Source organism: Lycorma delicatula, chromosome 4, assembly GCF_047948215.1.
Source record: "Lycorma delicatula isolate Av1 chromosome 4, ASM4794821v1, whole genome shotgun sequence".
NCBI lineage: Eukaryota > Metazoa > Arthropoda > Insecta > Hemiptera > Fulgoridae > Lycorma > Lycorma delicatula.
The window spans coordinates 63,826,236-63,854,144 of NC_134458.1; the positions used below are offsets into that span (position 1 = coordinate 63,826,236).

Sequence of the window (27,909 nt, forward strand, 5' to 3'; positions counted from 1 at the left end):
ATGCATTCAAACGAATAGCACAAATAATAGGTTTTGTACGAGTCATTTCTATTTTTTCTAGCGACTTTGTGGTTCGAATTGTGGAATTTTTATTATTAGAGAACCGCTGCGAGAGAAAATGAGTTTAGGTTGAAAGCAGTAGTTGCATATATTCTTTTTTAAACATGATGTTTTGGCACTTGTACATAGGCGGATCAATCGATAGTAGTGCATTCATTCGTTCATTAAAAGCAGTATCTTTGCGGCGAGTGGAGAGAGGAGAGAGGAGATTGGCGTTTGTCCCAGTGGGTTATTCTCGTATCGGTGAAAGGAGGGCTGTCCGTTGCAGTCGGTCACGGGAAATGATGCGATACTTTGCGGTGACATTCATCTTTTACATCATTATCGTTAATTGTCACCGTTCTGGAAGAACTCGTAAAAATGTTACTATCAGTAAGTGAACGTCATATTAATGTTTTCATCTTGAATGTCTTTAACTAGTTTTGTTAACAGCAAATTTCGCGCGCGCTCTGTAAGTCCGAGCGAATTAATTCGGTAATGAGAAAATAAGCGGGAGTAATCTGCAGAATTTTGTTCACGTATTCGAAAATAACAACGTCCGTTGGGTAGAGTTCTCCTCTGTCTGAAAATAGCGTCATCTTCTTGACGCCAGAACTTTGACATATGAAATGAAATTTAAAAATTACTCGGACCTGAATCGTAGAGTGAGATGTTCTCTATCTGAGTCTCTGAAGTCGAAACGTGTCGTAAACATTTTGTTCTGTGTCTTTTCTGATAAATCTTGTAAATAGAGCGGTTTGTTATAGTGCATTAGTTGTGATGTAAGTAGAAAAATTACTCTTTAACAACAGTGAATTCAGCGAAGAACTTTCCGCCATATCGTGTCAGTTACGAGGATTTTTCCTAGAAGTAGTAGTAATTAAAGTTATTAAGTGATTTCTCAAAGCGGAGATTTTACTTTACCTCTTTACCTATCGATTTCGTTTTTAAGGTAAATCTCTTATTAATATTATCGTTTAAAATTTTATCGTTTACTATTTTTCATAGAATACCCCATTTATCATTTAATAAATAAATTCAGAAAACAGATCGAATTCGAGCCGGTTTCTAATAGTCTATGAGAATAAGACTTTCAATCTTTGAACGCACAAATTTATATTTACGAGTACCGGTGCTGAATAAAACTTATAACTTGGTTTCACTAAAAAGTGAGATCTCAACGAACCGATGCCTATATGCGACTTCTCTTTTCTTCTATTTCATGTAGTCGATAAGGTTTTTTTTTGTCGATTAACCTGGTATGGAGAATTCTCTCGTCAATCGGTAGTGTATACATAGTATGTGATAAATACGATACGTTCTGGCGAAATTGATATCGAACACTAAGGAGATTCGAACGATTCCGTTAATCGTGCATCATTCCTCGATTTAAGCTGATATTTTTCTTGATTCAGATGATATTTGAAATATAATTGTCATATCTCGATCAAATATGTCGAAATAAAAATAGTATTTACTATTTTTAGTCATATTTTTTTATTTAGTAAAATTATCTTAGATATTATCGCATTCCATTATTTTCTAAAATCGATTGAGATTTTTCTTATAGTGAAATTTCAAGTCTACAACAAAATTATTCAGTGTTAGTGTAGATGATCCTGTGGTTAACTAAAATGTTATTTTGGTTATTGATTTATATAATATTTTCCGAGTTCCCGTCGGGGTTATTAGCGATAAGTTGTTTCATTTGACCTTTTTCCATTGTGATACGGAGTTGCACATCTACGTCACCGGCTTCGACGAAAATTTGATTCTATACGACGTAACGTTTTTTGAAGGATACAAGCTGACCTTTCGGTGATTCAAATTTAACTTTTCCCGAAGTTCGCTCGTAAAATTTACGCTTGAATAATCGGTTCTTAAACTTATTCGAGTATAGAATCATTATTCAGTCGAAATTCAATACTTTTAATAAGTACTCTTTTCGCTCGCAAACTTACTGACCGCTCCCGGCGGGTGCGGCTAATTTTTTTTTTCTGAAATCGTTCGATTTTTCGTCTTGTTTTTCTGTTCGACCGTTAAAAAATTACTGCATCTTTACGTCGCGTCTTGCAACAGTCGTTATCGAACACTGCTGCAAGTAGCAGCATTTTATCGAAAATGGAAAAAAAAATGTTATATATATACGTATATATAAAAGAAGTTGAAAATTTGCCGTTTTAAATTAATTTTATTATACCAATCATTATGACAGGGGTAATGCAAACGGGAATCGGATAATATTGTTAAAAAAAAAAATCACAATTCTATAACTATTACTGAACCTGCAGGCAAACAGGTGTTTCCGTCGATTCTGTGATTCGGATACTAACAGACCCGATTCCGACTCAATGATTATTCGGTAAAGTATTCCTCACGGAGTTCATCAGTCCAGTGACGACATAGTTATTTTTTTTTAAGTTATGTAAAAAAGAGCGGTAGAGTATTGTCTTTTCTTATACGGCCGTTCACATTCGAATAAAAAAAGAAGAAATTCTGTTTTTTTTCTTTTCAGTCTCATATAATGAACGTCAGTTTTTTCTTGCTCCCGATTTAAATACAACTTCTAGATTCGTGTACTCCTAACAAAATAACCGTGATTCCGGTTCGATTTCTTTCCGACGTTAAACGTTAACTTTGTGTTGGAATCAGTTAAAATTTTATGCCGGTCGCTTCGCAACTCGGTCTTCGTAATCTAGATAAGACGTTGTAACTCATCGCAGAAAAACAATAATTTACTTTTATCACTTCTTTCTGTAATCGATGCTCGAATCGAGTGTCAAACCGTCGGTCTAGTTCAAGTTTTGGTATAATAAACGTAAATCGCCTTTCATAAAAGAACTAGGTATCGTTTCACATTCTTACCGAAAAAAATCCAAAACGTCTAAAATTTACTAAAAATAACTTTTCTGTCATTTCTAAAATAATAGTCACTTATTCTTTAAAAGTTAAAATGACCACTTCTATCGAAGCAGACGGCAGAACAGTTTTTGTGTAACACAACACCGAACTTCGGCTTACGTGAAAGATCTTTATTTTTGTAGTCGATTTTAAATAAATTACGAAACCTTTTAAAAAACTTTTCCACTAATTTATTTTAAATATAATTAATTGATTTTCTTTCACTATTAATCTGTCGATGAATTTTTAAATAATGCTAACAATAAAAAACCCTGAATTCTCTGCATCCCGTTCAACGTATATATAAATATGTGCTAATATAATTTTAATTAACGCCTTCTAAATTGTGAATTTTTTTAAGTTAATCTAATTATTTAGTATTTTCATGTATTTACCTTAACTTACAGCATTTCATGTATTTATATTTTAAATTATTAATATGAACTTTAAGCTTATATTTTAAATTATTAACATGAACTTTAAGCAAATCAGTGTTCTATTTTATAGTAAATTGTGTGTTTTGTGATGCTGCTCTGATCAAGAATTTTATCACGGTTTCATTCGATCCATCCAGGCAAATGTCAAGGCAGTTCCTTTTTATCCTTGGAGTAGCACACCTACCCGTTCACTGAAAAAACCAGGCACGTACAAGTGGTTACAAACAGGTATTCATCTGTTTCAAAAAATACATTCCGCGTTTGTTTACAAAAATATATATTTATTAACAAAAATATATATTAAAATATAGTATGGAAAAATAACTTCTCGCAGAGCATACATTTTAGGAAATTAATCACTCTCGACCGTGAGGAAAGTATAGTTTTTATGGTAAATTGGTGTATGAATTGTCAAGTTAAACATTTTATCGCCTATCATATTCAGTATAATTTACTTCACTGAAATGTTCGAGAATATTTCATCGAAAGAGATCCGGTCTTGATTTTTCAAATTTTTTAAAAGCATCGTATTTAAAATATTTTCACCCAGCTACCTCACAGTCATTCAAATTGTTTCTAAATTCAATATCATTCATTACTTTTCTTATTTGCGATTCAACAAATATACCTTCCTTTATCTTAGGATTGCTTATATTAGGGAACTTGTTTTTTAGAAAGTGGAATCCAGTCCCGTCACGATCCATTACTTTAATTAAATTTTTCGTTAAACCTAGCTTAATGAGTATGGCGCAAGGTAAACATTATCAGGTTTTACTAGTGCTGGACTCAAAAAGTTCTTCTTTACTGCAGTCAATATTTCTCTTTTTAACACAATGATTCTTCCTATTTCTGCCCTCCCACACAAAAAGCAAAATTTAGTATACCCCAGTTGTAAACCGAGTAACAGCGCTATCACTTTAAGGACTTCACAAATATTTCTCATACTGAATCAAATCCGACACAAGTTTCATATTTTTATATGACTCCTTTATGTGAGCTGTATGAGCTAAAGGAATTAACGGAATATTATTTCCAGTATGAAGAAGGACTGTTTTCAAACTACTCTTTGAGGAGTCAATTAAAAGACGCTATTCATCAGGATGGTGCATATATCCCAAAGCTTCTAGTAAAGATTCCGCATCATTGCAGTAAATTAAGTCCTCAAACTGGAAAAAGAAACGTTGAAATTCACGATAGCTGTCACTGAAAGCACTTATTTTATTATTATATTGTAAAAGATTCCATTCTTTTAGTAGCGATGCGAATATTTCTGCTCGAGTCTTGGATAAAATTAGATCACGAACGAGTTTGTTTAATTCTGACTGATTAAGAGTGGTTCAGCGTTTGTATTTTCTAAAAGGTCTGGGTCTCTCTTTTGTTCATCATCTGATAAATCTGCGCAACCTTCAACATCAATTGTTTCATCTTTGTCTAATTCCCATGTTTTTGGTTGGTTCTGGAATTGGAAACTGTGGACTGCGAGGCAATGGTCTTACAGCAGAAGGAATATCAGGATATTTAACAGTACGTCCAGTCTTAGCTGTTATCCCTGATATTTTCGTTATACAAAAATTGCATCCGTGAAGTGATCCTTCGGTTCTCTCCAAACCATTGGAATCGTAATGTTACCGGTCAACAGCGTTACACATTAATTGCAGCAAATATGAGGAACTCAGGACCTGTCCTGATTACCTGCTTTACACCTAAAATATAGTACATATGGGGTTTTTTTTTTATCAGTGGAGTTATATTTCTCCTCTTAGACTTTAATGTTACTTCAAAACAGAAATAAAACAGAAATTATCTGGTCGGTTAATACAACTACGTGGTATTTTTATTAAAACGTTCACCGCAATACATTCAGAAACACGTATTACAAAACTTTAAACGTTTTATACATACGTTAATGTAGTATACACATAAATAAACTTTACAGGGAAAACTAAAATCATAAATCGGTAGGAAAATAGCTACACCATTAAATGTTACACAGAAGCTCGCGCTTAACTGTTGCAGTAGAGATTTTTTTAGCCAGCTTGACACATTGTTTATTATTGTTTACAGTATTATATTCTAACAGAGTCACCAAAACAGAATTCACATACGCTGCGCAATGTGTGACTAATGGGTGATATAATTACACACGAATCTTATATGTATCATTTACAATCGGTTGAATTACTGTGTAAATAATAATACTTATTTTTCATAGCTATTTATCAACTCAAATAAATTGTAGTTTATTTAGCAACTTAACTGCTGAAATAAATAAAATAAATTATATGTAGTACTTTCTGGAATATAAGAAGGGCAATTACAAAATATCTGAGGCCGATAGGGAAAATCTGACTTCATATTTGGAACGGCGCACAAAATTACATAGATTCAGGAAATATTGACCACGTAACGGAAACATTGTTGACCAGTGTTATATAAAATAGATTACCTTTAAGTGTATTTAAGAACAGAAGTGCTTTATCTCCGATTTAATATTTTTCTTACGATCGATTTTCATTATAGCGGCTATTTTAAAAATAATATTGCTATTTCGGCTGTCAATAAGGGTCCAAATTTTAGCACTAATTTATGCGTTTTAATAACGCTACTTTGTTGGTATGAATAAATGATGCGGGATGTGCAACGTCATGCTTTTACAAAAAAAAATCTTACCTCACCAATCCCACTACTGCTCCGTACTACTCGCCAAAGTCTGTTTTTTGTTATTTCCATGCTGCTTTGTAAGAGTACTTTATATTCTAGTAATAGGTCAACGCGTGTACATCAGTAGGCGGTGGGAACAATCGGAATAAACGTACGCTCCCCGGCTCAATACATATTTTCAGGAATTGGTCCAATTACACACACACGCGCGCGCGCGCGCGCGCCCACACGCACAGAGTGAGAGAGAGAGAGAGAGAGAGAGAGAGACATTTACGGTAATTATTTTTTCAGTTACATGAAAACCTCGTTACCGGGTTTAAATCGGGTTCTATTTCTGCCTTATTTTTCACTTTCATAATTTCGGGCGAGTTTCGTTTTAATCGACGTAGGTATCACAAAATGTTTAACATCTTAATCTATAATTCAATTACTTATTAAAATATCTATAGGTTCAAACCTTGTAAAAACCTTTTTAGAGACCAGCTCGTCGATAAATCAAGAGAAGTGTTACGGGGGAAACTTCGAGGTTTAAGTAGTTCATCCGATTACGGGTTTTCCCGTACACTATTCCTTTAGCGTCAAATGAAGCGTCTACGTTCAATTTTTCACGTGACCTATTTCGGTCCAGACTGTATCAGAAAGTGAACAACGAAATGATGTGATTTAATTCTCGAGTTAAATTTTCAAATAAATCGCTGGAAACTGAAGCCGCCTGATATTCGGCAATCAAAATCGGAACTCCATAAATAAAGATATTTTTTTAAAAGTTACTTGGTAACGATTAAATAACCAGGCGGGAAAGCGAACGTAAATTTGCTAACGGATCGGTTACTTTTAAGATACTTATATTCCAAATCTAGTAAGAAGATTTTCTAAAAAATAAACACATATTTTCGAAAAAGCTTACATCTTAACGTCGAGTGGTTGCAGAAATCCGCAAGATTCTCTTGTAACTAATTTTGATGAACCTGCATTTTTTGGAATATTTTTTTAAAATTGGTAATTTATAAAATTACGTAAAAATGTTTTCGTTTACTGATAGTTAATTTGTTAATGCTTATATAAATATATATATATTTGATATGTATTAATATATATATTTTAAATAAGGGTCATTTAAATGTTCTTTAAAATTTCTCATCGGTCATTTAACCCCTTCTGCGATCCACATGTAAGGAAGTACTTCCTCAAAATATGTTAAAAACTTCATAACCGAAATGAGAAGTGCCGCCTGTCATATTGAATCGTATATATTTTTAAAATCATGTCAAAATTTCTTACAGCAAACAAAATTTATTTCTGTACCGTTTTCGAATAACGATTACGTTCGCTTTAAGTTTCCTGCGATTTCAAACGATCGTATTGCTTTCGTATCTATCGACTCGAACATTTATACAACCTTCAGTTGTCTTGTAAGGATTTTCATCTGATATTAACAACCGTTACGATTTCGTTAAAGGTAGCCTCGTTTGAAAGCACAATAGTCTTAAAAACTGTAAATCCGAATCCGCCTGTTCATAATTTCACCGGACTTAATTCGAAAATAGGATCGACATCTGTCACTTTCAATATTATTTGCATTCACGACTGTTTAAATTCTTTATACCACACGATTTCTTAACGCTCGAACGGGAGTTACTTACCAACAGAAAATTTCGGGTTTTCAGTGAAAGATTTTATCCACACGCGTTTGTTTTGACATCTTAGGAACGATCGGAGCCTTTCGGAGCACGTCCTATATTTTAATACTTGCCGATTCATTAAAATTATACCGATTTAGAACAGTAGACATGAGGCGGTTTAAAATTCATTATCGAATAATTCCTTGACCCATGTGTTTACAAATAATCAAATTTACCCCTGGTTTTTTATCCCGAGATTTTAGTACGGTTTAATTTCACAGAGGGAGCAAAAAGCAGGCTCACATTTGAATAATTAATAACGTGTGTATTAAAGTTTTCTAGCACGATATGCTGTGAACCGGCGACCTCAATGCGATTCAAGAATATCAAAATGATTCGACGTGATCGCGGAGTCAACCGGTAAAAGGAAAATAAATTAAAAACAATTGAATTGTATAAAACAAAACGAGTAATTGTTGTCAGCCAATTTATCGATAACTTATTATTAAATTACATGACTTAATTAAATTATAGTTTTTCTTTCGGTAAAAAGTAAATATTAAAAGAAAACAAAATTAACCAAAATAATTAAAACAAAATTTAAATAAACATGTGTGTATTTATAATTATTATTTTTTACTTAATGATATCGCCACATAAGTTTGAAGCTTGTGCGTGGGATATGGAAATAGAATTTTGTAGATTATGAAAAATGCCATGTCTGACCGTGATTTGTTTTATTTGTAATTTGAACCTAGTGTCTATTATTATCATCTGCCTTTCGTTTGGCTATATAGATTTTGATTTTGTAATAAAAGTATATTAAAAAAAAAAGTGATGTTAAACGATGCCGGTTCAGACCGCTGACTACAACAAAATCATTGTAGTAAACGACCGATCAAAAAAGAAAGAAGTAACGCACGAATGTAAAACTTTAAATACCGGATCGTAAAATCAGTATCGTGACGATTGCAATCGTTTGCAATAGTACCGATTTAAAGTTTTAAAATAGGTAGGTTTAATATCTAATAGCTAAAATAATTATATTTTTAGTACGACCAACAATGCTGGCTCTTTTTTCCGGATCCGAGAGATTGTAATTTTTGGATGAAAGGAGATATTCAGAATCGGCTTTCACGTTTGAATTTCGGAAAATTTTATTTAAAATTCACCTCACCGACTTACCGTTTAAAGTTTAAAATAAATGTTATAGAGGTAATAATTGATAATAATATAGATAAAACTGCATTCGATAATATATATTTTTTTCAAACAAGCAGTAACTTTTCAGGAGAAGAAGATATTCAAAATTTGCCCTCCTCAATGACTTTTTTGTTCAAATTTGTAAAAAAATGAGATATCACAGACTTGCCGTTTTAAAAATTTGATTTGCCTTCAGGACGGTGGACAAAAATGTTTAATGTATTTAATATGAACCGCCAATATGAAACGCCAATATTACGCCTCAAACATTTTTCAGTTTTCAGATTTTTGAGACACCGGTGTCTTTTATCTTCCACTCTTGTGATTGCTGTCCGAATCATTCTTTTTCTGACAACACTTATGTTATTTCTATTGTTTTAATTTATTTTTCCTATCTATATATATTGAAAGATGAATACGGCGGGTAAAATAGTTGTGTATGTGTGTGTGTGTGTGTGTGTGTGTGTGTGTGTGTTGGTATGCTTCTACATTGATAATTATTCATTTTTCTTTCCTCGAGTTTTAACGGTTATGATTCGAATAATTTTTATCTAGAAAAATCATAACGCTTATCTTCTGTGCATTATTGTTTTAAATTTTATTTATTTTTGTACTTTCATTTATTGTCCAAGACAGTTTCGAAGAGCAAGTTATACTTTATGCTGTAATTGTGTGTATTCGATTAGTGATTTATTTTGTGCGCGCATACACTCTTTTATTGTTTATTTTTGTAATACTTTTCAGTTTTTCTTACAATCATGCTGTTATTTTGTTATTTTAGGTTATAAAATTATAATTCTGGTGAATTGATGAATTGAGATAATATATATATATATAATTATATAATATTATATTATTATCACATTATATTACATATAGAATATATATTACTACATATGTTGAAGTAATTACCGTTATTTTTATTTACTGATCGTTAATTTTGTTTTCTTTTAATATTTATTTTTACCGAAAGAAAAAACTATTATTTATTTATGCCATGTAACTTAATAAGTTATCGATAAATTAGCTGACGACATTTACTCGTTTTGTTTTATACAATTAATTCAACTGTTTTTAATTTATTTTCCTTTTACCGGTTGTGTCCGCGAACTCGTCGAATCATTTTGATATTCTTGAATCGCATTGAGGTCGCCGGTTCACAGCATATCGTACTAGAAAACTTTAATTTACACGTTATTAATTATTCAAATGTTGATTATCGAAGGGGATTTTGTCTTTTGGCTATCGGGTAACATGGTATATGAAGTGTAAATTATTAGAAATCGTCTTAAATTTTAATCCCGCAACGTCGGATTTATTTCTAATCTAGCTCTTTTGGTGGAAAGTGCTTTCTTCCGAGTTTTCCTGAAGACGATCGTAACCCGTTTTTAAATGGTTTTCTCGGTTAAATACGCAATATCTGCATAAAATAAGCATCTATCCTTCTCCATAGTGTGTAAAATTAAAGTAAGAAGACCCGGTTATGAATCGGGACCGCCTAAAAACGGCATAAAATTACTGACTTATCTCTGATGATGAGTTGTACTGGAAAGCTAGTAGACCGATGAATACGTATCGAATACCTGAGCGTTATATATTACCGATCACGTTCAAACTGAAATTCGCCGAAAACCTTTACTAACGACAGCACAGTTCACAGTATCCGATATACTGAATGTACAAAATAATTTAAACACTAATACAGTAATGCGTTTTGTTCATCAGCTGTAGTTATTTTATTGCCAACTTTGAAATAATAATTTTTCAAATAATTTATTGTACTTCTGTGAATAAAAAAAAAATTATTTAAGTAATTCTTATTTATTTATTTTAATTTTAAAGTTATTGTGTAAGTTTCACTTTTTTAAACTGTTAACAGCAACGTTTAACAATAAATTTTGTATTTTACAAATTTTTCACATCAAAAACGAATTTTGTTTTTGTTTACATTAAATAATTACTTTTCTGACAAATGTAGTAATGTACTGTCTCTAAATAAAATCAAAATTATTTTCTTTGTTTATTCAACTTATCATACACCATTTTGTTCAGAATTAAATTCTCTACAAGTTTTGTCTAAAAGTCTGGTATGTTTATTTAACAAAGTTACCCCAAAAACGGAGTTAACGAAGTTTAACCTATTTAAACAAAATTATTGTACGTCAAACATTAAAAACAGTGTTTTTACCACAATTTACTGGTTTTCACCCAGATTTCTCAAAAACTACTGCAGATACGGTTCTGAGACCTATTTTATTCGATTTATCGAATCAAACACCGTAACAAATAATTAATTCTGCCTCTTAATTAACGTTTTAAACATTTCAGTGCGACCTCATTTCACCGGGGTAGCTGAACTCCGAGCGGAATCTTTCATTAGCCACCTCACAAACGAAGCGTTTTAGGACATGCTTATATTAACTTTTTCCATTATTTTCACGAGTAGAATAGGTTAGGAAAGTCTCAGAAGAACTTCGTGATACATCTGTATGTTGATACAGAGTGTATAAGAGAGATAGCCTACAGAGAGTATATAAATAGTTATCTTTTTCTCCCTTCTTTCAGCTTAAATTCGGATCCAACATTTGTTGTGTAGACTACGCTATTAATGAGGGAGATAATTGAAGTTTGTGCAAGTATTAGAGGTATTTTAACCGAAATACGATGTCATAGCATACAGGAATACGATGTTTACGCGGTAAATCTCTTTTATGGAGTTTTACTTGTAAATAAAAAAGTTGTTTTTTACTTAGAGTCGTTCGTTCCTGTCGAACGAACTGTCGAAATGAATTGTAAGCGTTTGGCATGGTTTTCCACCCGTTCTTCAGCCACCTGTCTGTTGTCACCTTTTTTTGAAGGTAGTAATAGTAATACTCTTGAGAAAACAAAACGTTTGTCGATACCGGAAAGTATTCGAGTAAAGCGTTCGCGTACTCATTTCGCCTGTGTCGAATAAAGCGACCGTGTTTTTTTCTCTGAAACATTAGACGGAAGGATAATAAAATCTTGAGCGTCTTCAGATTAATGGAGGTGGAATAAAAATTCGATTCGTTTCCCCGTTTTCATCCGCGACACGTATGATAAATTACAAAAGTTAATTGTTTATTTTTAAGATCATCAGACGCTTTTTTCCCCTGTTTTAATAATCGGTAAAGGGCTTTTTAATGCTTAGTTGTCTTTTGTAGTTTAGCATAGAAATCCTTTTGTTCGTAGAATTTATTACTCGTCAGAGTTTAGAAAGCTCAGGGTGGGTACGATCACTCGACCGGCGCCGGCTACTGGTTTCTTGCTACCTGCTTCTGTTGCGGTACACTATTCTGTACATTGCATTATTATTCGTGCGGACACCGCTTCGCATACTCCGGGTAGAACTACTGCGCATCTGTGTTTATGCTTCCCAAAATTTAACGATTTATACAAACCTAATCGAAGGTCAGAGCCGGAGAGTTATATTGTGTTTTAACTGTTGAGATCGATATAATTGCCGGCCGAGGAGATGAAGAAATGCAGTCGTTGACAGAGGTCGATTCGATGTATTAATAACTATCGATTAATTATCTTTATTTTTATTGTTATAGTCGGACTTTTTCATCCCGAGGAGTTGCAAGAGCAGACTGCTTTCCGAATTGCTGTCGAACGTGTCAATTTGATCATATTGAATGACACGACCATCTTACCTCATGTGGAAGAAGTCTCTGCAAACGATAGTTTTAATATAAGTAAAAGAGGTAATTTAAGAATTCGTATTTACTTTATTGTATTTAAGATATTATTTATCACTTTCTTCCTGTTGAAAAAGCAACTAGTTTTGGTATTTCGAAGAATCGATTACTTAGTAAATCGATTTCAACAAAATTTTCAGAATTGCTTTTTTTGTACGTATAAGTATGGACACACAAAAAAAAAAAACAATCAGTCGGTGTTGTCAGATAAACATTTCAATTTTTCTTAGTCGGTAAATTATGTATCCAAAATAAATTCTATTCCTCGTGGATTTAATTTTTACGATTCGGTTACCGAAAATTTTTACTTCGAGTGTACTATTTTTTTAGTGAAATATTGTAAAGAAATTGAAAGACTCGTAAAATATATAAGATGTTTTTTCGTTAATGTCTTTAGTTGAGATGAAATTTTTAATTTCTTTGCATCGGTCACTGAAGTAAAACATTCCTAGGAATATATACATACTTCTGTGCGCTAACATAGTAATAATTAACGAGTCAAACTGTTTACTGCTAAGTTTAGGATTTTTAATGATTTTGTATTTGATATGCTAAGCAAAAAGAGATAACTTTAAAGCGGATTGTAATAAGAGAACTGAAGATCGAATAAAATAATTATGAGCAGCATGTATTCTTGTTGAAAAACAGAATAACCAAAGAAAAAAAACGGTAGTAAATTAATCAAGTTGTGAAGATATTAATGATCATGAATTTTATCACTCGGTAAGGGGTTAAATTTAAGTTCTATGTAAATATTGGTGAATTTCAACATTGCGGCCCGTTTTTTAAATTTTCTTTTACTGATTTTTAGAAAAGTGTGCACAGAAGCACACTTCTGTGGTTAAACCGTAACCAATTTTTCACTGTTCGTATAAAACCATGATGGTTTTTAGCGTTCGGGAAATAATACCTTTTTCCTTTAAAGTAACATCAATTATTGTTCGTAATTGTAAGCTTTCCATATATTATTTTTTGCGATATGAAATTTACTTCGTACACCGATATGGGGTGAATCGGTTACGACCGCCTTATTATCATCATAATCCTATTTCGTTTATGAAAGTATTTCCAGTCTGAGCTGTAAAAAAAAAATGTAAATGCGATATCGTTTATATATTCTCATTCTTTTATTTTTTGGGTATGCTACCTCCCAAAAAATTGTATCTGTTGTAGAACCGTCAGCTCGCATGAAAGTACGATTTAACATTTTTGCTGGAACTTTTTATACATTTTTATACGTTATTCATCTGTTTTCCTTACTTACATCGCATAACTATAATCGAAATAAGATGCCCTAGTTATTTTATTTCTCATACCTAACATCCGAGTAGTTATTTTATTAAGTTTTTATAAAGGTGTGTTATTTATACGTTATATGAACATCGCTTTGAATTAATTTTTATACTTTAAGCTATGTCGATAATTCGTTGTAATTTGAGAGGTTCCTTACCCTTACTTGGTTAGACGTACAAACACTTATGAGAAATAGTAAAGTAAATGCAGAAGGCTTGAAGTTACTATGCGTCAGTTAATTATCACTTAAAACCACGGAAACCATTTAAAACGAGTATATAAAGCGAAATTATATGAAAATATATGATATACATACAATGCAGAAGTAAAATCTTATTAAATTATATATGTGATAATTAGGTTATTATACAAATGCAGATGTATAAAATATATTAATTAGTATTTTACAATATTTCTAGTTTCAAGTGGAAAACTTATCAGTGGCATCCATTTAAAGGACAAGTAACAAATTAGTGTGTGTGCGCGCGCGCAAGCTCTATTTTGTGTTATGTGTGTATATAAAGTTTTCGATTAAACGTAAGACGAACCGTAGGGTTTGAAATGCCTAAGTTTAAACAAGTTATTAAAAAGAAGGTAATAGTTTTTATTACATGCGCACATACAATATATTCGGTGTTAGCTATGTACATTATTGTATTTACCGAATCAAGTAGCACTCGATAACCCCTGCTTATAGCGATGCCATCGTGTCTACCGTCGAATGAGATCGCCGAGCGACGCATAAATTACTTCTTTATGATCTGGCAGATGACCATCAGCTTTGTATGCAAGAGTCCGGGTTGATGACAGCATAAGACGGAGTCGGCTTCGACTTGTGAGTGGAGGTGATCCGGGAGGAGCAGAGCCCGCCCCGGGTTCGATAGCACGATCTACCTCGGCTTCCTCCCGAACAGTGGAGCTAACGTTCCTCCATATTGTATAAAAAAAAAGTAATCGGTCGACACAGCGGATGCTTTAGATATCGTCTTCGTATCTGTGAGACTAACGTTTACTGAGAAAAGTTATTTATTTTATATTTAGTAATAAAGGGAGTCGTAGTGCGAAAAGAAACTGGTGAATCGTCTTTCTAATTCACTCACCCGTTCTTTAACCTAAATATCACTATCGACGGTCAGATTAGATTTCTTAAATGATGCGATTCAGTCATGATTTAATTCGTATATTGTACTTAAGACCTCTGCTCTCTAATAGATCGTTTTACTAATATTTTATTAACGCCGTTAGTGCGGATGTAAACCTGGAATAATTGTAAGGCGGATGAGAACGAGAGCGACGAGTATAATTCCCGTGCTACGTCGATAACCTGGTTTATAAAATTAATATCGCGATTTAAATTCTTCAATTTCTTTCATAAAATATTAAAACATTTTTACACCGTTTATGTGATAATCTAAACTTGAAGCAGTAAGAGATATATGCAATTATAAAGAAATATTTTCAATAACCGTACAGATTCTACGGAAAACTACAAAAAAATTGTCTAGTTCTAGAACTACGACCGTAATCTGAAAAAAAATAGTCTTAGTCCAGGTTATACTACCTAAACGACAATTTAAAAAAAAATTCAATTGACATCGAGGAGAATGAAGTCGGGTAAAAAATACTTTTAATCCGGTGCTCGGTCGAAAAACTAATTGTACTACATTTAATCGAATAAACGTGTAATATATGATTTTTTTTAGTTCTTGTTTTTTTTTTGTTTTTTTTTTTTTTAAGTGTGTAACATTCTGGCCGAAAAGGGTACAAATGCAGTCGGAATATTTGGACCTCGAGCGGAAACAGCTATCGGCATCGTTAAGTCGATATCTGACTACTATGAAATCCCTCACATCGAAACGAGGTGGGAGACTACTACAAGAAAAAACAAAATGGCGATTAATTTATATCCTGAGTCAAAACTTCTTGCACAGGTTAGAATTATTATATAATTATATGCATACTAACCGAGTAAAGTATTGATTCAGATGATCGTTGAACTACTGTAACGTGAATAGTGTTATCGGTAATAATGGTGTATCTATTGACCTAACTAGGATTTAGATTTAAATACGAATAAAAAAAATATGCTTCTTTATAACTTTTTTATACTGTTGTTCCCGGTTTCATGTCATTGTTACTCGTCAAAGTTTATAAATCTCAGTCGTCACGCAGGGTGGGAACGGATTGTTGGTTCGATGACCGGCTTGTTGCCAGTACGACGACCTGTTCCTCTTCAATGTACTATTAGCAGTGCCAACACTACTTCAAACATCCCAGGTAGAACGTACCTATGTGTTTACGCTCTAAACTTCGACCAGAAATACTTTAATGATAAAGAATTAATCGAATAACCCTACTTCGACGGTAAACTTTTCCAGAAAATTTATAAAGTACCTACTGTCACATTAGAGTCGCCCGATTACACGAGAAAAATTAGCCGTCCGATTTGATGATCCCATCCTGTTAATCTTTGCACCTATTTAGTAGTTACATTAATTTAAACATAGTTTAAATGCAATCAATTTCTTATGATAAAAAATTTAGACGAAAAAATTCATTTTTTTAATGTCTAAAATTTACATTTAAAAAGTAACTTATACGATTAAAACAAGATAAATGGAGTAAAAATATTTTCAAGTGTTTGTTAAAAAAGTGGAGTCAGGCTCCAGGTGGGAATCATAAAAAAATGTTCCCGACTAAAGCTATTTAAAATTTTAATATTTGTTTTTTAGTAGTCGTGAGAGAGAAAATTACAAAAAAAAAATTTCACCGAAAGAAGTGAGATTCTATAATCACAAATTTATAAAAAAAAGGCTTTTGTCAATAAACGTTTGAAATTCTTCTTTTTGTATTCCTTTTCGGTCTGAGAAAAAAAAATCTACTAGGTGAGAGAAGAAGTTCGCTTTAAAAACTTATAAATGTTTGCAGCGAAATAAATTTTTTGTGCGTTTTTTCTCATAGGACGTATAAGCCGGATGCCATATGAGAAAACTGAAAAAAAATCGAGGGTGGCCAAAATTTGCGGATGAAATTTTAAGATACGGGTTAATATTTAAGCTCGACAGTAAACTCTTTCAGAAAATTTATATAAGTACCTAATCTGTCACATTACAGTCGCCCGATTACACGAGAAAAATCAGTCGTCCGATTTGATGATCCCATCCTGTTAATTTTTTTCGCTTATCTAGTAGTTACGTTAAAGCTAGTTTGACCATTTTTGAACCGATTCTGAATGAACGAGTCAGAAACCATAAAAAGTGTTAATTCAGTTGACACAGGGAAAGGAAAAACTTGTCTTTCTTTTATTACAAAAAAATAAAAAATAAATAAAATTTCCATTTTTACCATTTTTACGTGATTTAAAATAATTATGTGCTTTACTGAAAATAAGATACATTCGATTGAAGAATTTTTTTTAATTTGAAGTACATTTGCTTTTACTGGGCGGCTGATTTCAGTCGCCTCGGGCTGTACTATGAGGTTTATATTTTACACTGCGATTGTAGTAGAGCCTCTTCATGTTTCGGGTAAATCTTTTGCTCGGTATTGGTACATATAGCCGTGGGACTGAAAATTATCTCTGGTTCTATAAATCTCTTTTATAAATCTTTAGACCGACTCCGAGCCAGAAATGCTTTGCGTGTCCGCCTATCTTTTCGAGGTACGCTGCATTTCCTGAACTCTCTGTGGGTATGAATATTTCTTAAAATACTCGAGTACCAAAGAGAATTTACTAGTAGCCGGATTTGATTTTACATACACGCTCTTCTCGGTAGTCATACCGAGAAGATATATATATATATATATATGCCCTCTCGAACAGAATTATGTTTTTTTAGAGATTAATTTGTATTTTATGAAAAAAATATTTATTTTACAAAAATATTAATTTTCTCGATGTAGATTTCATTAAATACAGACCTTATAAAATTTTTATTGTGTCTTTTAGGCACTTATGGATACGATTCGAGATATGGATTGGAAATCGTTTACTGTAGTGTATGAAAAAGATGAAGGTATTGTAAGGCTCCAAGAACTTCTTAAATCGCACGATGGACTTGCAAAAGGTGCGGGACAGACACCGTTTACGATAGTTCAACTCGGCGAAGATCCAGACCACAGGTAGACATTCAGCATTCCTATAATATCTTATGTAAAATTAGACACATAATTAGAATGTAGTATAAAACGTGTAGACCCGTGCGTGAAAGTTGAAAGGGATTCTGGTACCACAAAGCCTGGTAATTTGTAGATGATGTCAAAATCACTGTGTGCTGACAACCAGCGGGATAGCTTGGTCCATTTGCGTTGTCCAAGCAGGAAGGTAGGATTTCCAAACCTGGCTTTCCTCGGTCCAGAATACCTTGAAGTTCAGTCTGACTTTGCAGATGGTGGCTTCTGTCTTGTACTCTGCACCCGAGTTCTCTTGGCGTGTAGCAGATGGCTCCAGGCCGAGTTAGTTCCCTGTGCTAAAAGTTATTTGTTAGAGAAGCAGTTTTGAATTGCAGAGAAGACAGCCAGAATCGGATGACTACTCTAGAATAAGGTTCTTTTGTGCTCACTTGCACTGGTGAGTATCATGCTGCACGTCCAACCCTAACAAATATCCCAGTTGTCAAGCCTCACTTGAAGCAGTGAGGGTTGTTATATTGCTGTGTGTTTGTATATTTCATGATATTTGAGTGTGTTAAGATGGGATTTTTTTGTATATGTGTAGAAGAATAACAACATTGTTAGCGTTATTGGATTTGTAGTTGCAAATATTGGGATCACTACTACTACTACTACTACTTTACATTATTTCTTACTTTATGTTATTGCTGTGGAGAACTATTTAAGTATTTGTTTGAATCTGCATCCTGTTTGTCCAGTGTAGAATAGTGTACTGTAGAAGCAGTTCAGTTTGTGTATTTCAGGATCATTGTGTTATGGTGACTATTGTGTGTATAATGGCTTATTTTGTTTCCTTCTTTAGAAAGCTAGATTGTATTTGGTTTTTTAAATTTATGAAAGATTTTCTCTTTGATTATGAAAATGTGTTGTATTTTTTTATTCGGTTATCTTAATTTTGTCTGTGTTTATTTTTTTCCATGAAGAGCCAATGAGTGTGGTTTTTTATTTATTTATTATCCTGGCTATGACAATGATAGACAGATACACTCACACACGTTTCAAATGCCCACATAAACTATTTATTTTTAATATTATGATCCATAGATTATTTAATACACCAATTTCACCATATAGATCCCGACACTAGAAAATATCTATTATTTACTGAACTTTATTGAGTCCATAAATTTTAAATAAATACTTACCTGAAAATTAGTATGAACGAGATGAGGCCTGAAGTTTTTAGATATTATTAGATAGATTATTTAATTTGAGACCAAAATGAAAAACACAATTTTCTGAATTTTTTTTCTCTTTCTGAAGTACAGAAATCATATGGTAAAAAAAGCATTGAAGAGCAGACATAGATATCAGTTATTATAGTGACATTTAAGTGTAGATTAGGCTGAAGCAACTGTAGACAAAGGTCACAAGTTACTAATGATTAACTGAATATTAATTGAATGAGGTATATGTCAAAAATAAGGTCTGCTTTCTAATAAAAAGAGTTCAGGAAAACCAAATCAGGTTATGCGTAAATACGGTATATATGAGCCACATTATAATAAAGTATAATGAATATATACGATCAAAAAAACAGCTCATATATGTTGTTAAATAGGTTGAAATGTTTGTTAGGAACCTATTGGCCATTTTGCCAGAAGTTTACTTTTTGTTATCGGTTAATAAATTATGGTTCTGACAATTAATGAATCACAATGTGTGGTTTATAATTCAATTTTTTGATGTAAAAGGTCTTAAGGCTGCCAAAATTCACCATCAGTTGTATAAGTTTTATTTCTATATACCAGAGGGCTTACCTCATGTTCCTTTAAATTTTTTGTGCTTTTTCTTCAAATTCCTTTTCTTATTTTTATCAAGATGCACATCGCTTACTTTTTGTGGTTCTTTCTAGTTGATTTTTCATACTGGCATTGATTTTTTGTATCATATCCATTTTCCAAAAAGTAAAACTGAATCAGGAAACTGCACTAAAAATAAAGACTAAGGAAAATGTTTAAATTCTTTAAATTTTGAAGTTGGTGCCAAATTAAGGGTTAGTGAGTTGTTAATAGTTGTTTATAATTTGGATGTGACTTTAAAGAGTCAAAATTTAAACAAAAATTGAAAAAATATAATTAAAAAAAAAATTTAGTACAGTTTTATGAAATTGTTTTTTTATAAGTAAAATTATAATTTAAATTTTTGGCTTATATTTATTTTGTAAAATATTTATTGCAAAATTTACATTATTTCTTAACTCTAGGGTCTTGCCTTGCACTACAGTAATGTTTAATCATCTTTTGTTCCCTCAAATTATACTGGTTTTCTGTTTATGACTGTTGAAGTAATGAACAAACACTCTTGACTGTCAAAATAAATTTTCTACAAAATTTAAGTCGGCTTGTATTTTCACTTCTGTACTTTTATTTCTCTTGAACATTCACAACCGAATAAATAGAAATTGTTATACAATCACAACCGAATAAATAGAAATTGTTATAAAAATAATTGCAGTTGTCTGTTTTATTTGTAGTAAAATTAACACGGAGGTGGCTCAAGATTTCAGTATTTTTCTACTCTTTTAAAGGATTTATATTTGTGATCTAAGCGACCTTTTCAATGATGAGATCACGTATGTGATCATCAAAAAAAATTATTAAATTTTTTAAGAAAATTTATTGAAAGGAATTTTGTTGCATTTGGCGATAGATTCTCAGTAAGTTGATTGTGAAATACAATTCAAGAAAAACTGTTATATCAAATCTAGATGTTTTATTGTTTTTTATCTCTGAGAAACCTGGTGTCGATTAAGTGAATGAATTTTTTTCAACAGGAAGCATATTTTTGTTACAGGCCACTTTGGAAGAAGATAAAGACATCTGGTGAAACCCACATAGTTCTTGACTGTTCTGCTGATAAAATAGTTAGTATTTTGAGGCAAGCAAAAGCCGTTGGAATGATGGGTGATTATAACAGTTACGTTGTGACTTCACTAGTAAGTAAATTTTATTTTTTAACACGGATGGTCCTCTACTTAGAAACGAAATACATTTTATTTTTTTGTGTGTCAGAGTGTACAATAGAAAATCTTTCTCATAAAAAAGGATGGTGCGTGGGTTTGTTTGTTTGTCGTTTGTGCTTACATTTTTATTTTAGCTGTTATTGGCGCAGAGCGGGCCAATAGTGGTGCGCCGGGTGGCTGCGCACGGCGACACTCCTCAGCCGACTCTCTCCCGCTAGAAATAGTAAGCTGTCAACTAATTTACAGATTATTTTATTTTATTTCTAAGCGTAGTTTATTTTTATTTATTAATTTTGTTTGTTTTATTTATTTAATTTTATTAATAAAAGAAAGGGATTATTAGTTAATATTTAGCAGTAAAAAAAAAGATTTTTTATTTAGCGGAAAAGAGTCGTTGGCGCGCATCCGGCTGGCGCATCACGTGACTTACTCTGCGCCAATAACAGCAACTGGACTGGCAACTAACACACCTCACACGAACATACACAAGACTAAACGAAGAAGCCAACTCCCTGTTATCAATATGGCTAGCGTTAAACACTATATTTCTATTAAAAACTATTAAATTCTATATCTCCTCGCTCCTTAAGCCTATTTTAAATATAAAAACTCAAAAATGTTCAGAAAAATATTCTCTACGCACTAATATTTCTTATCTTAAAATATTTCTGTAAAAAACTTAATTTTCTCGCAAACATGAGGATACGAACGCGACGAGGATCCACAGGGCACAACCTCCTGGCTAAACGATCGGGGGAGTGACATCAGCGATATACGACATACATCCCACCTGAAGTCGATTTCATTCCAGATTGTGGCCAGCAATCGGGCGTTACATCTACAACTGCGACGTTAATTCGAAGTCTTAGCTCAACAAGTTCAGCAGGCAAAGGTTATACGTAAATCCAATCTTTAATGGAAACCCAAGAAAAATCTAGTGGGGACAAATCTGGGGAGCAAAGTGGTCATGCAATTTGACCTTCATGACCGATCCACCGACCTGAGAATCGATTATCAAGAAAATTTCGGACTTCTAGGCGGTAGTGAGGTGCAGTCTCGTCTTGCTGATAGTAATGGGGTCCATCTTGGTCATCATCGTCTAACTGAGGAATTAAAAAAATTTGAAGCATATCCAGATAAACGATATCATTTACGGTTGCCTCCTGAAAGAAGAACGGACCGCATAATTTTTGTTTGCTTAGGGAACAAAAAACATTGACCTTAGGGTTATCACGAATGTGCTGCAAGGATTCATGAAGGTTTTCGTTACCCAATATCCGGCAGTTGTGGTTGTTCACCTTGCCGCTGAAGTGAAATGTTGACTTATCACTAAAAATTACATTTTCTAAAAAAATGTATCGTCTGCAATTTTATTCATCATTTCCACTCTAAAGTGCAGCTGAACAACTTTGTCATCTGTAATGTGTTGAACCACAGTTAGTTTGTACGATTTCAAGTGCAATCGTTTCTTAACCAACCGGGTTGGTCTAGTGGTTAACGCATCTTCCCAAATCAGCTGATTTGGAAATCGAGAGTTACAGTGTTCTAGTCCTAGTAAAGCAAGTTATTTTTACATGGATTTGAATACTAGGTCGTGGATACCGGTGTTCTTTGGTGGTTGGGTTTCAATTAACCACACATCTCAGGAATGGTCGAACTGAGAATGTACAAGACTTACACTTCATTTACACTCATACATATCATCCTCATTCATTCTCTGAAGAATTATCTAAACGGTAGTTACCGGAGGCTAAACAGGAAAAAGAAAGTGCAATCGTTTACGTAGTATGCGCCAAACAGTCGTTTGCGGAATGTCAGTCTCACGCGATGCACGTCGAGTTAATTTCTTCGCACTAGTGTAAAAGCTTTCTCTGAGTTGTTCCACAGCAGCTTCAGGGCTTCCTAGTGGTTTTGTATGTTTAACAGAACAACCTGTTCCAAGAAATTTTGGTGGCAAGAATTGATTGTATGCGCCTACTAAGAGGTTTCCTACCGTAGTCTCTAGGAAAATTACGTTGAACTGCAGTTGACGGAAAAATCATGAAACTGAAACACATAGCGAGCACATCCGCACCAGTAAATGTATCCATTTTTTAACAACAGCGCTGGTGACCGAATTCGGTACTAATGAAGTTGTGAGTCAAAACTTGATGTGTTTTGCTATGAAATGAGACCTCAGCCGAATCTGTAAGTTATCTAAATAGACTTTTATGTGCTTTTAAAGTTGTGAAGCACGTTTTGAATCACTCGGTATTAAAGACCGGGTCTATGCGGTTTTAGACGCATCACGCGCTACTAGGCAGTAGTGATCAAACCCGCTTTTAGTCAGTACGGCAAGCGGTGTATGAAACTAGACCGATGTAACTTTGCCGTTATACACGCGTCGGTCTGCTAATTTTTTTATACGGTTTAAACAAATTATTGTTAATCTCGGAAAAGTGTAAATACTTTGAAAAATGTTAAACGAGCTTTCACCTAGAAAATTTTTGATTAAACCACTTCACTCTTAATACTACGAAAATATCAGCATCTTGTTCTTGAAAATCGACATCAAGCTACTCTCAGAAGTCATCGTGAATATTTTGCTGTGGATCAAAGACAAAACTGAATAGGACCTATATATTGTACGTTAACTCATATTAATTTGTAACGAAGACTTTTTAGAAAATATCAGAGGGTCTAGAGAACATTTAGTTTTAATAATCATCAGATTCATTTTAAGTGAAGTTATGTAGATCGAAAATGTTCCGTCAGTGAAAATCTATTTCTAGTCTAGGTCAATATTAAACATATATATTTTACTACAGTCGTCAAACTCATTTTACTGCATGTAATTAATTCATTTATTGTTTTGATTTGTCTTTTTATTTGTTTAAAAGGATGCTCATACGATCGATTTTGAAGAATTTAAGTTCGGACAAACAAATATAACTGCACTACGCATGTTAGATCCATCATCAGCTATTTTACAGAAAGCGGTTCAAGACTGGATATTTGATGAGATGAATCATAATAGAACCGCTTCTGTTACTTCAAATAATCTTAAGGTACATTTTCTTTGATGCATAGCTTGTCTCTGTATGTTAGTGATAGTTTTGTAATTATAATTATGAGATGCAGATCTCTTGGAGTAAATATTAGACGCGAATGAGATTTTTGCAAGAAATATAAAACAATTATAAATTAATGTATCAAAATTATTTACTCGCACTGTAGGACCTGAAAGTGTTTTCTTTTTCTCTATTCTTTCTTTTATTGTTTCGACCAGTTTTGGTCCGCCGGAATCATCATTCTAGCCGATGGGAAGTACAAGTATTTCACTTGTTATTTTACTACCTCATGTTGATGTAAAAACATTCCTACCTTTTTAATTGTATTATGATTATATATTACGATAGATTATAAACATTATGTGAATTACATATAGGCCTATATAATAATATATCATAAATACATTACTTATATGTGTTTTAATTATACCGTTATCATTAGTATTATAGGATTTGTACTGCAGTGTATTTCTCTCGGCTTGTGTTTAATATAACACTACTCTATCTTATGGTTTACATTATACTTGTGACATAGAGTCTGATTCTCAAAATCTGTTACGTTAACGATCTTATAGCTTTCTCAGTTCATTCTCTACGTTTTATCACCGGAAAACTTACTGATCGTTCATCGCCTCTTTCTTTCATAAATTTGTAAACTCTGCTTATGCTGATAAGAACTTTATCCCCGAGTTTCGACCTTTAAGAGGGATTCCCCAATTCGGCTTTAAGAATAAAAAAAGATTCTTAAAAATTATAAAATAATATGTTATAATGTAAAATAAAATAGCATCGTCTACGTCTAACCGACTCGAAATAAAATATGAAAACTTACTGTATAAATTTAGTTATCGATGTGAAGATATATTTATAGAATTATACGAATACTAATAAAGTCGATCGAATAGTTTACAAATAAGAAGTGTCGGTTTGTTATAGAACTCGATGAGTACGATCGGCATACTTTCATGTTTTTAGTTCAGAAATTTCTCAATACTTCCATCTATTTTAGATTCTGCTTGATACTAGTTACATTTAGTCGACTATTTTATTGTAGCCGATACAATAATCCTCGACATTATTTAAAATTAAAATTCTGATTATTTAAAAAAAGAAATTTGTTAACGGTTTGATTAATTTATAATAATAAATATGTTCGTAAGTAGTAATATGTATCGATTTAAATTTGTTTCTAGTAGGTTATAATAACATGCCGTTTTTTAAAAATTCAAACAAAAAAATCATTGGTGTGTGTTTAACTACGTTTCGCACGAGATTTGAGCGTGACAACGTCTTGCAAAGACCGACGATGTAAATCGACCCCAAAGAGCTGAAGGCATACTAGACGATTATCAATAAACTTCGTCATAAACAGAACCTTATAGGAAACTTAAGAAGTTCTATAAAATACACAATAGCGAAATCATAAATTTATAATTTTTATTTACAAAAAAATGTTCATTTATTATGTTTTTTAATCAAAGCTATTATTATTTCTAAAACTAACGCTGACAGATTTTAAACTAAACTATTAAAAAGAATGATTTAAAAAAAACTGTAGGTAATTGTTTTTATAGCACACAACACAAATATACTGTAGAAATTTAATAATAAATCAGGCTTTTGTTGAAAAATTACTGAACTGGGACAGAGGTAGTATTTTTTAAACGGAAGTAACATATTTACTTCCGCAATTTTATATAATCACTATCAATAAGCAAATAGAAGGGTTTTTAATCTTGTGATCATCGGAAGTGCGTACTTTTCAAAAAAAGAAAAGAAGCAGTATTTTTAAATATATATATGTTATAATTATATAATGAAAAATTGTTATAAAATCTCGAAATTTCTTTTATAATGTGTAAGCCCTAGAATATATAAAACGCCAACCGGATAATCTGAAGAACTCTAAACTGAAAGAAAGCTATTTGACCTTCAATACTTTTCTTAAATTTTAACTTGAGGTGCTAAACACATTTGAAAAAATTTACTTTACTTAAATGTTATCAAAATCTTATAAACTTTTTTTTAAGACGTTCATTTTAATATTTAGTATTTTCATGGAATGTATTCTGATAATTTTTTTAAAAATCGTTTACGGGAACTAAAAAATAAGTTTGAAATAAACTCTTTTATTCAATAAAATTAAACATTTCTGAACCTTTTACAATATAATCCTTCTATCTACTGTACAACGTATTGACGTTTGACTGTACAACGTATTTGAACTTTTAATCTGACTGATCTGTTTATTGAACTACTAGCTGCAGGGCGTGCCTATGGCACCGTTCCGCAGCTAAGGCCTCCAAGCGGGTTGCCCTGGCGGGCGACGTCTAGGATGGGATTATTAGGTGTCCAAAATTGATTACCTCTTGAGTAAAAATTTTTTTTTTGAATGATGAAAATTGATCAAGGAAAAGCGAAAAAAATAGCAGCAAATCTTTCCAATTAAATTTTAGATCGGTTTAGGCATCTTTTAAAGATTGCACACTCTCAACATTTTCATTAAGATCTAAAATATCCATATGTAAATTCACTCAATACGAGAGCTGGAAGCTTAAATAAAAATTAAATTAATTAATTTATTAGTTATATATTATATCCAGTTTACGAAACAAATTATCGTAATATGAAACTAACCTTCCTTGACACAATAACAAAAGAGAAGTTAGCTTCAAAATGAATAAATCGCTAAGGAGGATATGATTCAAAATTCTTCTAATTTTGACCATTATTGTTTCTTCTAATTTTGACCTTTATTGTTTACCATTTGATTTGACTCACGTGTTTTGCCTATGTGTATGTTTAGTTGTAATTACAAGGCCGAAAAAAAATCACGTTTACGATTCTAAATGAAAGCAAGCCCTCATTATTTTTATCCTTCAAAAGAATAAATAATGAAAAAATATAAAAGTAAAGTAATTGAATAATGAAAAGTATAAATAATGAGGATTTTAAACCCTCATTATTTATACTTTTGTTATTTTCTATTGTGTTTTATTTATTTATAATTATTATTATTATTAGGGTGTTAGTGAATCCATAGTATTTTCAGTATCGATTTATTTGTATCGAGAATAGTTGTTTTAAGATCTACGATATTGAATGAATGAATTACGATAGTAAAATTAATCTATTTGCAATTATTATTACTGCGGCTTATTGTTTATAAATATTTAAGAAAAACTTTTATGATTTTTTGACAGGCAGTATGTTCAACCATGTAAATATGTTCTTTATTTTTTCTCTTATTTGCTGGTGTTGCTTCTTCTTTTATTGTTTATAAACATTTAAGAAAAAAACATGATTTTTTGACGGGCAGTATGTTTGATAATGAAAGCATGTTCTCAGCTAAGAGGAACGCATACACAGACAGATACACATACAAGTGCCTTTAGTAGGGTAGGACTTAAATGCAATTTTAAGTAAAACTCATTTTTTTTTTTATATTGTCCATTGTCCTTATGACAGATTACATGTGAAATGTAACAAAATGTTTGAAAGAGCTCTCTCTTGTCGGAATTAAAAGTTACCTAAAACTAGTGCGGGAGGGAATTTGGTGTTTGAAAAAATGAAAGTAATACTGTATAATAGGGAAGAAAAAAGTCTAATACCCAAAGTTAGAAAAAAATTCATTATACCTTATATTAGGTATAATATGACTGAATTTATACTTATATATATATATAAGCTTTTTCAGTTATATACTTGAAAAAGCTTCGGATATGAAGTGAAACGTTGTTTAATGTTTTTTTTTTTTTTGTAATTTATTAATATTACATGGTTGTAATAATAGTATATTACCTTAATATATATATATATATATATATATATATATATATATAT

General features: G+C 32.2%; 1 protein-coding gene across 8 annotated transcripts in view; it reads left to right on the forward strand.

The window, feature by feature from the left end:
• The first annotated feature begins 250 nt into the window (after positions 1-250).
• The window catches only part of LOC142323471 (glutamate receptor ionotropic, kainate 2-like), a 74,557-nt gene continuing 46,898 nt past the window's right edge, over positions 251-27,909 (forward strand). For 2 of the 8 annotated variants that reach the window (XM_075363132.1, XM_075363133.1), the window contains exons 1-6: positions 252-432; positions 12,442-12,591; positions 15,616-15,809; positions 17,828-18,000; positions 20,848-20,989; positions 23,896-24,063. In XM_075363132.1, coding sequence (XP_075219247.1) covers positions 342-432; positions 12,442-12,591; positions 15,616-15,809; positions 17,828-18,000; positions 20,848-20,989; positions 23,896-24,063 — 918 coding nt within the window. In that variant the 5' untranslated portion in view covers positions 252-341. Of the gene's footprint in view, positions 433-575; positions 992-12,441; positions 12,592-15,615; positions 15,810-17,827; positions 18,001-20,847; positions 20,990-23,895; positions 24,064-27,909 lie in introns of those variants that run through there. The other 6 variants (XM_075363131.1, XM_075363136.1, XM_075363134.1 and 3 more) reach the window with 5 other exon arrangements.